This window comes from Silene latifolia, chromosome 9 (genome assembly GCF_048544455.1).
Source record: "Silene latifolia isolate original U9 population chromosome 9, ASM4854445v1, whole genome shotgun sequence".
Taxonomy (NCBI): domain Eukaryota; kingdom Viridiplantae; phylum Streptophyta; class Magnoliopsida; order Caryophyllales; family Caryophyllaceae; genus Silene; species Silene latifolia.
This window is the reverse complement of record NC_133534.1, coordinates 7,874,963-7,891,226: the sequence shown is the minus strand read 5'-3', so window position 1 is coordinate 7,891,226 and position 16,264 is coordinate 7,874,963. Positions and strand designations below refer to the sequence as shown.

Here is a 16,264-nt window from a genome sequence, read left to right as displayed (position 1 = left end):
AGCCGATAATCATCGGTTTGCCCTCCTGCCGTAAGGAGGGGCTCTTTTGTGCTTCCCCCCGGTCCGAGACGTACATTAGTGTCAGGGCCCGGATGAGCATCACTGGATTACTCCCATCCGTTGAAAAACGGATTTTCTATCCATCCCGTCGGAGCTTGCACCTGGGTCTCCAGCTACATACTTGCTGAGGCTCCCCTTTCGGATTAGCTCCTCGATGGCGTCCCTTAGGTGCCGACAATCGTCGGTCTTATGGCCGGTGTGGCCGTGGTACTCGCAGTACTGGCTCGTGTCACCGTCCTTCCCCCCTTCATCTTGGGGGGCCTTGCCCACTTCTGCCCTTCATTCTTGCTCAGGGCGAAGACCTCGGCCGGAGATTTGACCAAGGGGGTGAGACTGCTGTACCGCCTCGCGGTGTATGGTTCCGAACTTCCCCCGGCACCCGCCGAGTTCTGTTTCTTATTCCATTTCTCAGGCCGTGAACTATTATTGTCACGGCGTCCTTCGTCTCTGTCATCCCGGCGGCTGCTCCTCTCCGGGTGCCCAGCTTCGCTGTGGCTTACCCAGGTCTTGAGATAGTCCTCTAACTTTATGGCTTGGTCGGCCATCTTTCTGGCGGAGTCCAGGTTGAGGTCTTCACACTTGATGAGGTCATTTTTGAAATCGCCTCTCGGTAGGCCTTTCATCAGTGCGAAGGCCGCCAGTTCAGTGTTCAGCTCTCGGATCTGCTGAACCTTAGCGTCAAATCTCTTGACGTAGCTCCGGAGGGACTCGTCATCCCCCTGTCGGATAGTCAGGAGATCTGAAGTCTCCACGGCCCTCCGCTTGTTGCAAGAGTACTGGGCTATGAAGTTATCTTTCAGGTCGGCATAACAATATACCGAGCCATTGGGTAGCCCCTTGTACCAACTCTGAGCCATGCCGTGGAGAGTCGTTGGGAAGACTCGGCACCATACCTCATCGGGTTGCTCCCACACCGACATATACGACTCGAAAGCCTCGGCATGGTCGGTGGGATCGCTATCCCCTTTGTATGATATGGCTGGCAGCTTCAGCTTAGCTGGCACCGGGACTTCGAGGACAAAGGCGTTGAGGGGCTGTCTGACCATGTGCCGAATGACACGCGGCGATCGGCTCCTTGCAATCCTAGTCCGGCTTCTCTCCCCGTGACGGGAAGGGCTTCTTGTTCTCCGACTTTGGAAAGTCGGACTTCTTTCTTCACTTCTTCGGGGGTGGCCTCGTTGGTGCCGCGGCGACGCTGTCCTCCCGCGAGTGTGGGACGGACTTTGGTCACTCACTGACAACACGGGCACCGCTGGCGTTTTGGTACGCCCAACCTCTTGCATTGCTCCGGTCAGGTTATTCGGAGTCACTTTACGGGCCCTGTTCACCTGTGGGTGCGCTGCTGTAACCGTTGTTACGACGGGGGTTAGCGGCGTACTACCCATCAGGTCCAGGAATAGCTTCAGTTTCGCTGCATCGACCACATGTCCCATGACAGTGACTTGGCCGGCAGGCAGCGGTGTTTCTGGTAGTATCGCCATCCCGTACGCCGGTTGAAATACTCGGCCGGTGGGGGACTGGCCGATCCCCGAATTAGGGACTGCGTCATCCTGGTAGAATTCGGTTTCGTCACTCACAATTGCTTCTGGTTGTTTTGACATCTTCTTAGCTTTTTGGGTGGGTTTTGGTTTTTTTTTTTGTCAGGGATTTAACTAGCTTTTAGTATCTCTTCCCCACAGACGGCGCCAATTGTTCCGGGTGCGATTACAGAGCAGTGTTGTTACCACGTAAGCTTTGTTGAATGATGACTTTGCTTGACTCTTCCTTTCGGCCTCTTCTGAAACAATGAACAAACTGAGGGCTCGACTTGGTACCGAGCGTACTCACTCCGACGCTCAAGTCAGTAAACTTAAAGGGATTAAGTTGTGTGATACTTGGCAAAGTATATTGTAGAGAGATCAGGGAGTTTATACTAGATTATGAGTGGTTTAGGTTATATTTTTGGGATTCTTTCCTCAATGAGGGTTGAGGAGTATTTATAGACTTTCACCTTTTGTCACGTAGTGGCCAAGTGGCCAAGTGACTAGCAGGTGGAAAGACCGTTCTACCCTCGGCCGATGGACCCATGGCAGGCCGGCCGAGGGGTCTTGGATATGAGTACGCGGATATGTATCCCGGCTGGCTAGTTGTCCTAGCCGGGACCCAAGTGACAGGCCGACAGGATGAGTCGGTTAGGCTGTCTAATATGTTGACTTGCTGTCTTTTATCTTTGATCTTCCTCAATGTGTTGACTCGGTCAGCGGGTGCAGAATATGTCCCATCAAGATTCAACTAACATTGGATTTTTAAGAATATGTTGTCCTTTTGATTTGTGAAATGGTATTCCTCCTTGAAAATGGCTGCTACTTCCTCCTCCTCCTTTTGCTTTCTCTTTTCTTATCTTTCCTCCCGCCATTTTTGTGGGTTTGCCAAGGTTTTCAGATTTGGTTTCGGGGGAATACGAGTTTGGGAGGAAGAAGAGGAAGAGAATATTTTTACACTTTCTATTTTGGATATATATTCTACTCTCTACTTTATATTTTAATAATGTTAAAAGTAATTCCTCTCTCTTTGTACCTTGATTTTTGCGTATGAAAAATATGTAAACATTTCATCGAGTCATAGGAAATATAAGATTTGAAAAACAAGTGGTTCGGGCTATTTTGTATTGCGAGCAAATAAGCCCAAAGGTTTGGCCTTATGTGCAAATTGCCCCCTTAAGTTTCCATGAGTGCAAATTGGCCCCAATTGTTTAAGTTTTGGTGCAATTTACCCTCCATTTCATTTGTTTGGTTTCTATTCAATAAAATACGTTCTTTTCTCAATTGATTAAATTGCACCATAAGGTAAACATTTGGGGCTAATTTGCACTCATGGAAAGTTATGGGGGCAATTTGCACATAAGGCCAAACCGTGGGGCTTGTTTGCTACTTCCCCGGTTTTATATGTGTTGTTATCAAGTTATTTTGGGAAAATGACATCAGAGGCGGCCCATATATAGAGCAATTCAGCTCTTTGCACCGGAGCCCAAGTGTATAAAGGGACCAAAGTTTCATGATCCATTTCCTAACTATAAAAAATTATAAGCGGCAGAATTTTACACGGACTCCTTACACATACTCCCATTGGGTATTTACAACATAAACAGTAACTACACCCATTATAGAAAATGTCAAACGTGATTCAAATTGTAAGAGAAGTGTCCATGTATTGATTTGTCAATTGGCCCAAATAAATTTCATTTCATCTCAAAAGCAATTTAAATGAAGATCAACTACCCTTTTATAAAAACGAGAATAATTTAAAGTTAACATGTCATAATATTTACGGAGTATATTTTAATTTTATTTATTTTGATAACCTATTTTACTTAGATGAATTGTTACAGTAAGCTTCTTTCTCCTGCTATGTTGTCCGTTGATTTTTTTTTTTTTTACAATTTTTGTTGTTAATACCTATTTTAGTTAGTTGTTATCACTGATTTTATTCTAGGTTGAACTTTTTAAAGATTGAATGAAGGCGGTAATTCAATCAATAATCAATTGTAGTTGTGCCTCGTTGATAGGGGTGACTTTCTAGTCTTTCTTCTTTGCCAATTGCTCTTTTGCAATTTATTGCTTTCGAGTATGTCATTGGAGATTGTTTTATTGAATGTTTTTGTAATTTATGAACAAGATATTGGTTTTTATCTTGTATTTTTTTTTCCTAAAACAACATTTTTAGACTTGTTTTATTTCCTTAAAGTGAAATTTATTTGTGTATTAAGGCCTCAGTATTAAATATTGAACAGGGCCACGAAAACTTAATGGCCGCCCCTACAGCCAACCACTTATAAATAATGAGTATATTTTTAAACTTCTTTATATTTTAGACATATTTTAAACATTGGATTTATATTTTGTTGAACAATTCTATCTGATAGTACTATAACATTATTTAACTATTTTTTCAAAAAATTCTGAATCATGAAATACATGATACTCCCTCCAATTCTATGTATTCTTCCCCTTGTTTGTGGGCACGAGAATTAAGGAGAAGAATAAAATAAGAGTAAAAAGTTGGGTGGGGTTTGGTAGTAGGAGAGAGGGATGAATAATTATGAGTTAAATAAGAAATGGTGGGGCCAAAATATTAAGGAAAGTAATAAAATATGAGTAAAAGAGTTGGGTGAGGTTTGGTGATAGGAGAGAGAAATGAATAAAATAAGAGTAAAAGTTTCCAAAATAAAAAAGGGGAAGAAAACCTGAATAATCCGTTTTAGGAAATAGGGAAGAATATATAGAATAGGAGGGAGTATAATATTTGGTGTCATTTCGTCGTAGCTCAAAATTTTTGGAATATAATCGTGTGATTGTTGATAGAGTACTTACTTATTAAAAGTTTCGAAAATCCCAAAATATTTGGAATGTAGTGAAGAAGGATGTCAACAAAAAATGAGACATGCTTGTAATATACTAGAGCTGGCAAACAATGACACGACACAAAAATACGACACGAACCCGACACGAAATTAACGGGTTTGGGTTGAGACTTAATGACCCATTTATGTAAGTGGGTCGACACGAACACGATACGATATTTAATTGGGTTGGCTTTGGGTTGACCTCTTTAAACACGAACCCGACACGAATGACCTGTTTACTCAAGTAATCCAATTTTTTTTGGTCCTCCATCATATAAATATACTTAAACTTTCCAAATATGGACATGACACGAAAACACGACACGAACCCGAACCCGACACGAAATTAACGGGTTAGGGTTGAGACTTGATGACCCATTTATGTAAGTGGGTCGACATTAACACGACACGATATTTAATTGGGTCGGGTTTGGGTTGGAGGGTTTGTGACCCGTTTATATGTGACACGAACACGAACCCGACACGACTCGATATGTTTGCCAGGTCTATAATATACTCCGTAAATGATTTGATGGTTGAGGTCATGAAACATAACAATTGGAGTAAGTGAAGCGTGTTAAAATTTCCGGCAGAAATCAAATTTCGTCGCAAGTTTAAATTTTCCGTCGCAAGGTCTTGTTTGCGACGGAATTTGCATCCGTCGCAATATTTTCGTCGCTATTGACTGTTTTTCTTGTAATGAGAAAATCTTAAATCTAGGTAAAAATATCAGCATACGTAATCCATTAAATAGCACTTTATAAGTTCCAACTTCCAACTATAAAAAAATCTGCCACGGTGGGTAGAAATAACTCAATAAGTTCTCGAAAATTCAATAAACTTGTGAATATTTTTTATGCTTTGAAACCCGTATTTCATGCCCCTTCAAAAAGAGGGGGCATGGACAATTGAAAAATCAAGCACAAGTAGACAAAAATGAAGCTGCATGCAACCAGAGGCGGATTTAGCCCATATTTACTAGGGCTATAGCCCTGGATGAATTGACATAAAAAATTGAGTGAACAAAGATTACATGAGTATACTAAAGAATAGATGGTTTGTATGTTGTTCGCCAACCAAACAATGGGAATTCGATTCCCACTTAGAGCATTTTTTCAATTAATTTTTTTTGTTGTTAGAAAAAGCGCCCATTATTTTCTCGTCATTTATTCATTATTACCACATTAATTTTTAACAACAAATGAGGAAATTTATCTCTAATTTTTAATGCAAGTCATATACACACTCTAATATTATTTACTTTTCGAATAAAAATCTAATCTTATTGGACAATCTATTATAAATATTTTACTTATTTATATCAAGTAATTATTGATTTTGTGGTATTATTAAGCATTGTACTCCATAAGTCCTAATATTTTACTTATTTATATCAAATAATTATTGATTGTGTGGTATTACTAAGCATTGTACTCCTTAAGTCCCCTAACATACGTTTTTTTTTTTATATAAATTATTGTATACTTGTATCGGTTTTCTAAATAAAAATGGTTTTCTAAACCGCCTTTCCTTATGCTAATCTTTACTATCGATTTGCCATATCGATCATGATATATTTTTTCGTGTATGTATCATAGTACTAATTAGTTAAACTAGTAAAATATCAATCTCGATATAAAGGTATGTCACAAATAATTTTTTTTTAACATATCCAATTTAGTAGTCTATTAATCTAGCCCTAGATACAATTTAGTAGTCTATTAATCTAGCCCTAGATACATTTTATTCCTGATTCCTCCCCTGCATGCACCTAAATATGCAAGGGATATCAGTGTCCTCAACATGTATCAGTGTTCTATTCTATTGTACCACGTACTTGATCAGTTGAGCTGCATAAATCGACTAACCAACGCCTTCTATTATTAATTCGACGTGGTATCCTCCACATGATCTGCTGATAAACACAAATATTTTCATTTAAGATGGTACAAGGATCACGTATCATATTACTTGTATATGTAATTAAGATAAATTTATTGCGTTTTCCTATACATTCTTACATACACAAGTGATATATATACTTATGACCCGTTTTAACTTTAAAAAAATAGTGTCCTTTTAAGGGAGACTTACTGATGATAAGCACAAAACAAGTGATCACATTTAATTATTTGATACGAAGTATATGTCAATTGATTATTAACGGGTTTAACTATTATATTTCAATTAACATATTTGGTAAAAAAAGTATTCCCATGTGGATCAAATGAAAGGGTTTTCAATTGTCTGGTATTCGATATTAGTTCGTTAGTTTATATTTGTCAATAGAATTGTTGTCGATTGTAGAATTAAAATGTTTGGGGTGGGAGGAGTAATTTGGGGCGTTTATCAAATTTCTCGATAATTTAAAGTAAGGTGTCGACGACCTTTACCAATAGGGCTTACAAAATCATTCATGGGCTTACGTTGAAAATTAACGAAGAGTTCAGCTAGTCGAGAAACCCATGCATTATTTTCGTAACGGCCTGGTCTAAGCCCAAGTGGAGTGAAAATAGGTTTGGGCTAAACAATTTCCTCATCCAAATCCGACCCAATTCCGAGCTCAGCAAAGCCTGGATCGAAATCTTGTTTTTAGTTTTTTTTAAATCATACTAATTTTAAATTATCAATAACTCTAATGTAAGACGTATAAGGGAAGAGTATTAGGTTAAACGATTACTTGATTATTAACAAGAATTACAATGTATATATATATACATAAAGGAGGATACTAGAAGCTATAACTTAGGTAAAAGAATAACTAAGGATCCTAAATCTAAGGAAATAATATTAACAATAAGATACAATAATAACAAGAAGATTACAACTGAATAATAAAGATTATGTATGCTCAATACGCCCCCGCAAGTTGGACAAGCCGGAGGATAGACCAATCTTGGATAATAGCGAGACAAACCGAGGTCGAGGCAGAGGTTTAGTTAGAGCGTCTGCAAGTTGATCATTTGTATAGACATGCTGAACTCGGACATCATTATTTCGAACATGTTCACGAACAAAATGGAAAGATATAGCCACATGTTTCATACGAGAGTGAAAGACCGGATTTTCCGAGTAATGGGTAGCACTCAAGTTATCACAGTAAATGACCGGAACGGAGGTACTCGGCATGTGCAATTCGGAAAGCAAAGAGCGCAACCAGAGAAGTTCGGCAGTAACATCAGCAACGGCGCGGAACTCTGCTTCGGTGGAGGAACGGGCAACCGTTTTCTGTTTGCGAGAGACCCATGAGATGGGATTTCGACCAAGGTATACAAGGAAGCCCGTGGTGGAGATGGAGTTAGCTTTGTCACCTGCCCAATCGGCATCGCAAAATGCATGGAGAGACATTGGGGGAGCGGGCATGTAATTGAAGGCCAAGATCACTAGTACCTTTGAGGTAACGTAACAATCGCTTAAGCGCGGACCAATGACACTCTTTGGGATCATGAAGGAATTGTGCGAGGCGATTCACGGTGAAAGCAATGTCGGTACGGGTGAAGGCAAGGTATTGGAGGGACCCTATGATGGCACGATATTCAGAATGGTTAGGGATAGTGGGGCCGTCTGTTGTGGTAAGAGGAGGGTACGAGTGAAGGGGTGTTGGGGTGGGTTTGGAGTCTGACAGATTGTAACGGGTAAGGAGGTCGGTAACATATTTGCTTTGGGTAAGGAGAAGACCGTGGGGGTTTGGGGTGACCTCAATGCCAAGGAAGTACGACGGTGGGCCAAGATCTTTTAAGGAGAAGCGAGTATGTATGTGATGAAGGAAGGCCGTGAGGTGGGGAGTGGAGGACCCGGTGACGATAATGTCATCTACGTAGACAAGGAGATAGAGTGAGTAAGAAGTGTGAGTGAGATAAAAGAGAGAGGGATCAGAGATAGAGTTAGTGAAACCGTAAGAAGTGAGGTAAGTGCGGACTTCATTAAACCACGCGCGAGGTGCTTGTTTGAGACCGTAGATAGCTTTGTGAAGGTGACAGACATGAGATGGAAATGAGGAATCAGTAAAGCCTGGCGGTTGGGACATGTAGACTGTATCAGTAAGAGAGCCTTGAAGGAAAGCGTTATTGACATCAAGGTGACGGAGAGGCCAGGAATTACCGAGAGCAATGGACATAATTAGACGAATGGTCGCGGGTTTGACAACGGGGCTATAAGTGGCAGTATAGTCTAGTCCCGGTCGTTGGTGAAAACCTTTGGCAACAAGACGGGCTTTATATTTATCAACCGTATTGTCTGGTTTATATTTTATTCTAAATACCCATTTGCAGCCAATAGTATTAAAATGAGATTGAGAGGGAACAAGGGACCAAGTGGCATTTTTGGTGAGAGCTTTATACTCGTCTTCCATGGCTGCACGCCAACGCGGATCGAGTAGAGCTTGTTTGACTGTAGAAGGGAGAGAATGAGAAGAGCTAGTAAGGGAGGCAGTCTTAGCATACTTTGGGTTTGGTTTGATAATATTGTAGTGTGCTGCCGTGTGGTTTCTGGGGAGGAAGAGGAGTCAGTGGTAGGAGTTGAAGGTGGCGACTCTCAGGACGGGGAGGAAACATGGGACTGAGTTGGGGCAGGGGACGGGTTGGACACGGTTTGTGGTGAGGAATCAGAGGGGGAAGAGGAGGACAGGGGAGTGGAGGGAGTGGGATTGGCAGTGGGAGATGTCGAGGAGGGTGTGGGAGAGTTTGGAGGTGTAGTTGGTGACGGGGTAGGCTGTAAGACAGTGAGGGAAAAATCACACCAGTGGGAGGGGGATGGTAGGGCAGGGGATGTCGAGGAAGTGAGGGAGTGATACGGGAATGTATGTTCAACAAACTGAACATGGCGAGATGTGTATAGACGATTTGTTTTGGGATCTAGACAATGGTAGGCACTTTGAGATGAGGAGTATCCAACGAAAATGCAAGGGAGGGAGCGGGGATCGAGTTTATGGGACGTGTAGGGGCGAAGCCAAGGATAACAAAGGCACCCAAAGCTACGCAGTTTAGTGTAATTGGGTTGAGTATTGAAGAGTTTAAAGTAAGGGGAAACATTGTTAAGAGTGGGAGTGGGCATTCGATTAATTAGATAAGTGGCGGTGGTAAAGGCGTGAGGCCAATAAGTGGTGGGTAACTGACCGTGAGAAAGGAGGGCAAGACCAGTCTCAACAATGTGCCGATGACGACGTTCGGCATAACCATTGTGCTCGGGAGTGTGGGGAGGGGAGGTGAGATGGCTAATACCGTGAGTCCCTAGAGTAGGGGTTAATTTGATGTATTCTCCGCCATTGTCGGAGTAAAGTTGAATGATGGGTCGATTAAAGTATTTTTCGACAAGGGCTTTGAAGCGAATAAAGGTAGCTTCGGTGTCGGACTTTCGTTTTAGGGGATATAGCCAGACATACTTGGTAAAATGGTCCACAAAAATGACATAATATTTAAATGAATCATGTGATAAAACAGGCGAAGTCCAAACATCCGAGAAAATAAGTTGTAACGGAGCAGTAGAGTTTCTAGAATTTGCAAAAGGGAGCTTATGGCTCTTATTAATAGAACAAGCAGCACACGACTCAAGATGAGTGTTTTTGAATGAAAAATCAGCTAGACGACTGAGATGGACGAGGACTTTGGAAGACGGGTGACCGAGACGATGATGCCACAGCGCAAGAGAAGCATGAGAACTGGTGTTGGCTTGTGGCGGGTACGGTGTCCATTCAAACAGGCCGTTCTTTTTGGTTGCTTGAAGAAGGAGTGTCCCGGTTTGAATATCCTTAATAAGTCAAGAAAAGGGTGAGAAAATAGCTAGAGCATTATTGTCAGAACAAAGCTTAGGAATAGAAATAATATTGCGGGAAATAGACGGAACATGAAGGACATCAGTAAAGTGTAACGGAATGGAGGAGTTTGAGTAAGAAAAAGAACCTATATTAGCAATTGGGAGGGAGGAGCCATCTCCTATAATGAGATCATCGACACCGTCGTACGCATTGTGGAGAGCAAGATTATTGAGGTCATTGGTGATATGGTGCGTGGCACCACTGTCGAGTAGGTAGGTGTTTGGGTCAGAGGAGGTGGCTGCCGTGGCAGTGTGGGCCTGGGGTTGGGAATTGTAGCGGGGCATGGGGGGGAATTGGATGTTGGGAAAGCGACGTTTGAAGTCCCGACATATTTCAACAAAGTCACCAGGTTTATGGCACCATTGGCATCTACCTTTAAAGTTGACAGAGGGAGGATTAGGGGAGGCCTGATTGTAGGACGTGGCTGGGGGTTTGGGAAGGATACCAGGGGAGTTATTTGGTGGGGGAGGGCGACGGTTAGAGGTGGCATAATGGACAGAGGCAGGGAAGGTGGGAGAGGGGGTTTCGGGTTTGTAAGTGAGGTCATGGTGCAACAATTTTTCATGAAAAGCATCGAAGGAGATAAGAGTATCACGAGCACGTACCGCGTCGATAACAGGTTTGTATTTCGCATAATCAAGACCTTCAATTACCTGACCAATAATGTCTTCAGCATCCATTGGTTTTCGTTTTCCGAGATGAGCCAGTTCATTCGTACAAGTACGAATTTCTTGCATATAGACGGTGGCAGACTTGTCACCCTTGGATATCGACTTGAGTCGATCTTTGACTTGGAGAATGTGACTCCGGGACGGATTGCCGTAGGTGGAGCGTAGTGTGGTCCACACTTCATGAGAGGTTTTGTCATTGAGTAGGAGGGGAGTGATAGACGGATCAATGGTACCAAGGATGGCACCCTTGATGAATCGATCTTGACGAACCCAGGTATGGTACGCCGGATTCGGGACTTCTTTCTTGTCAGTATCTGTTTTGGTAGAGGAGGGACAAGGATGAGAGCCATCTACGAATTTGAATAAATCAAATCCGAGAAGGAAGTCAGTGACATGTGTAGTCCAGGAGCGATATGTTTGGGGAGTGAGTTTGATACATTGACTGAGATTGACAACAATGAAGGGAGAAAGAGGTTCAAAGGAGTTGGGAATGGATGTTGTAGAAGACGTCATGGTGGCTAGGGTTTCGAAAAAATTTTTGGAGAAGGAGATGATCGTTAGCTCGATACCATATAAGGGAAGAGTATTAGGTTAAACGATTACTTGATTATTAACAAGAATTACAATGTATATATATATACATAAAGGAGGATACTAGAAGCTATAACTTAGGTAAAAGAATAACTAAGGATCCTAAATCTAAGGAAATAATATTAACAATAAGATACAATAATAACAAGAAGATTACAACTGAATAATAAAGATTATGTATTCCATTATATAAAAAGAAAACTCATTTATTAAAACTTTTGTACCATTTTGGTATTCATAATTAATTACGAAGTATTAACTAACCGAGCACGAACTTCAATTTTTGGAGTCGGACAAGCTCCAAGCGCGAGCTCAAAATTCCGAGCCTATCCAAGCACAAGCTCAGATTGGCTCGTTTACACCCTAAAGGCTAAAGGTTTACTTCAACCAATTCATATACGGAGTAATTAGTAAGTAAACTCTTCACGACGAGAGAGGTAAAAAATGACTAAGTGTTTTCTCCATTACAAGTTCCACCTTTGTTGAGAGTCTTGAGACAAATTTGAACCATTCGCTACAAACACCTATTTTGCTAACGGGAATTAAACCCAGGTCATGACTCATGAGTTGTTGAGTACCACACTACCACCACTCCTCATGACTTTACCAGCTATGCTAGCTGTTGATGTCAAAATCCACTGAGTCGGGTCCATTCTAGAACATCTTGGTCAGTAGTACTAGCTACAAGTTTTACAAAGTAGTCGAATAAAGTGTACATGCACACAATTACTTAATACAGTTATTGAATCTAATTCCTACTGTTACGGTAAAAGCAAATCTTACACCTTCAGATAAGTATATTTTATTGCTTTAAACTACTGTACTTCTATTTCCCAAATGGGCAAAGTATCCTACAAACTTATATAAATGTCCTTATCCCATAGGAACTAATAATTTAACATTATATCATACTCGTACTCAATAAATAATCAATAATCAATAATTAATAATCGATAATATACTTATAAAGTACTTGTACGAGTATAATTATTAATAATTAAATGGAGAATCAAAATATCGAAGCAATAATGAGGAATAGTATGAAAGATTTATGGAAGACATGGGATGTACGTTCGTTCATGGTTGTAAGTCTCCTTATTCAAATATTACTTACAACTCTAGCACCTCTTAGAAAGCGTTCGTCAAACAGTTTTCTTTCGTTTTCTTTGTGGTTGTTATATTTATCTGCTGACGCAGTTGCTCTGTTCACAATCGGAAAAATATCGAGTGATACGGGTCCAAAAGACCCGAAACAAGTGGGTATATTCCCATTTTGGGCCCCATTCCTTCTGTTACATCTCGGTGGGCCTGACACGATCACGGCCCTGGCATTAGCGGATAATGAGCTGTGGCATAGGCACGCGTTGAGCTTAGCGACCCAGGTAACAATTACGCTTTATGTCTTTGGGCGATCTTTGCAAACAGACCCTTTTCGGCTATTATGGGTACCCACATTGCTTATGTTAATCGATGGATGTACCAAGTACTTTGAGCGTACTTGCGCTTTGTACTATGCAAGTTCGGATAGTTTTCGGGACTCGTTGAGGCCTGCCAAAAAAGCTTGGGCCCAACTACGCCCGGTTAGTTGAGGAATATTCCTCTGCTCAAAGTGCACATCTTCCCATGATCATTCATGGCATAGGCGGTCCAGCCGATGGAAATTCTGATCGTCAACCCACGGGGGATAGTTTGCCCTCCGATAATAAGGAAGATGATTCGCTTCTCGAATTAAATGACAAGGACAAGCATCTTGAAAAGGTAAAAATTGCTTATTACTTCTATAATAAGTTCAAAGGCCTTCTAGTTGATGCAATTTTAGGTCTAAAGGACAAAAAACAGAGTCGCGAATATTTTAAAAAGAGAAAACCGATTGAATTTATAAAAATCGTAACAACTGAACTCCATCTCATGTACGATATTTTTTACACCAAGGTTTTTCTAATCAACAAAAAACTACAGTATGCGCGACTTTTTTGTTTCCTCTCGGTTATAGCATCTCTAGTGCTTTTTTCTCTCGAGGATAAGAGGAATTACTACGAAGTTGATGTCACAATTACCTTCACCTTACTGGGAGGAGCCATCGTGCTAGACATATGCGCGATGGCTATGTTCATAATGTCGGACTGGTGGGTTATTATCACTTTTATTAATGACAGATCAAGATTCATTAAACCACCTATGAAAATGTTATATGAGTGGACTAAATGGGCTCGAACCCCTAAATGTTGTCGAAGCGACAGGTCTATATCAAGTTACAACCTTTTAGAACGTTGCTTCAAGGTTCCACCTTTGATCTTGGACTACATTAGGATTAAGCGAGTGAGGGATATTTTTGTTGGTTGGATGTATGTTCGTACTAAACCCCTTGACGATACGCTAATTGAGTTCATCATTAAGGAGCTTCAAATAAAAGCCGAGATGGCAGAAGATAACAACACGACTCACCAAGTGTGCTCGGCTAGAGGTAATTTAGTCCTACAAGAGGATTATTACCTCATTTCCGAATGCTTAAGTCCTTGGACTATCGACATTGATTATGATGAAAGCCTTCTTATTTGGCACCTAGCTACCGATATCTGTTATCGGACTAGTGGTCAAGACGCGACACCTGATCAGACTATTGGTAAAAACGCGACACCTAATCAGACTGATGGTCAAAATGTGACACCTGATCAGACTGATGGTCAAAATGCGACATCTGGTCAGACTATTGGTCAAAACGCGATACCTGCTCAGACTGGTGGTCAAAACGCGACACATAATCAGACTGATGGTCAAAACGCGACACCTGGTCAGACTATTGGTCAAAACGCGAAACCTGATCAGGCTGATGGTCAAAACGCGACACCTGGTCAGACTAATGGTCAAAACACGACACCTGTTGGTCAGAGTAATGGTCAAAACGCGACACCTGATCAGACTATTGGTCAAAACGTAACACCTGATCAGACTATTGGTCAAAACGCTACACCTGATCAGACTATTGGTCAAAATGCGACACTTGATCACCGTGACTTTAGCAAGAAACTGTCCGACTACATGCTGTATCTCCTACTCAAGCGAGAAGAACTCATGTCGCCTGTGGTAGGCATCTCCGATATTAGATTCGAAGACACATGTGCCGAGGCTAAAAAATTCTACAAGAAGTCCTATTCTTGGTCTAAGGAAATTCTTGCAAAGATCGCCGAGAAGGTGAATTGCAAATGCAGGCCGTCAACAGAAATACATCAAAGAGATACTACAGAAGAGGTCCTTCTTAAGGAGTTTTGCGAAGAAGTACTCAAAGTCAAGTCGATACTCAAACCCATTGTAGCCAAGGGAGATAAGAGCAAATCAGTGTTGTTCGACGCGTGTCGTTTAGCCAAGCAATTGAAGATGTTTAAGGAGAAACAATGGGAGATAACAAGTAAGGTGTGGGTGGAGTTGCTTGGTTATGCTGCTATTAGATGTAATCCTCGATCGCATCTTGCAAGGTTGAATCAAGGCGGCGAGCTCATTACGTTGGTGTGGTTGTGTATGGCTCAACTCGGTTTAGGCGAACGTTTTGGACAAAATCAAGGCTTTGGTTGGACCAAATTGATCATGGAACATGATTGAGAATAGTAATATTCTACGGTCTACAGTATTGCTCGCTCCCGCTGGAAGATAAAATGTTTGATTTTTTTAGTTAAATTTTTTGATTTTTTTCGAGTTTATCTTATTGTATTAGTTGTTCGCCCTGTTGAAAATTTTAACCCCTGTTAAGTGGTTCTGGCTCCGCCAATCGTTATATTTATGAGTGACATTATGCTGTAATTAATTTACAAGGTTTGTATTATGTATGAAAGAATTAATTTATAAGGTTTGTATTAATTTACAAGGTTTGTATTATGTATGAAAGAATTAATTTATAAGGGTTGTATTAATTTACAAGGTTTGTATTATGTATGAAAGAATTAATAAAATAGTCTTCACAAATTCTCACTTTAGACGGACACTATCCGTCTAAAGTTACAGACGGTTCAAATATCACACCACTTTCATAATAATAATAAGACAAACAACAGGTGAGATGTCACCACTTTAGACGATATACCTGTCTAAAGTGAGACTAATTGAATAGTCTTATAAGCAAAGAAGAGATTCGTCAACAGAAGGGCGAAGGCTACGAAAATATAGGGCAGCAGATCTTCATGTTACACAGACAATCAAGGCACATACATTACACATCGTTTATTGTCTTTGCATTCCATAAAATGGTCTTTCAATAACATAGTGAGACAGGGGCAGCCCAGAGGTAGAGCAATTCAGCTCACGCACCGGGGCCCATAAGATAAAGGACCCCAAATTTCTGGGTCCGACCCTTTAATGTGTAGAATGAAAAATAACCATGGTTGATCATAATTATTGTGGCCCAAAAAAATACACTGACAACAATCTATTTGTTCCGCAAATATGGCCTACATCAAACCCAATACCACCATATTCGGACTATTTGACTTTTCCTTCTTCATTATTTTCTTTGTTTTTCTCTCTCATCTTCCACCTTAACCTCTTTTCTTACTCCGTAGAAGAATAATTATACTCGTTCTCCCGTTATTTGTTTACGTGTTCTATTTATGAGTGTGTTATATTTGCTTACTTTTCTAATTTTGGTATATTTTTGAAGAGTAATTTAATTATCCACATAACCTATTATCTACTTGTATTTGCGCCAAAACCGAAGGTAAACAAATGACCGGGACATAGGGACTAGGGAGTATAAGCTTA

At 41.0% G+C, this 16,264-nt stretch overlaps 1 protein-coding gene across 1 annotated transcript; it reads left to right on the top strand.

Annotated features, from left to right (window-relative positions):
• The first annotated feature begins 13,138 nt into the window (after positions 1-13,138).
• Positions 13,139-15,112, top strand: LOC141600549 (uncharacterized). Its single transcript, XM_074420793.1, has one exon. It carries the CDS (start codon positions 13,139-13,141, stop codon positions 15,110-15,112), a length of 1,974 nt encoding a protein of 657 aa, XP_074276894.1.
• Positions 15,113-16,264: the final 1,152 nt, after the last annotated feature.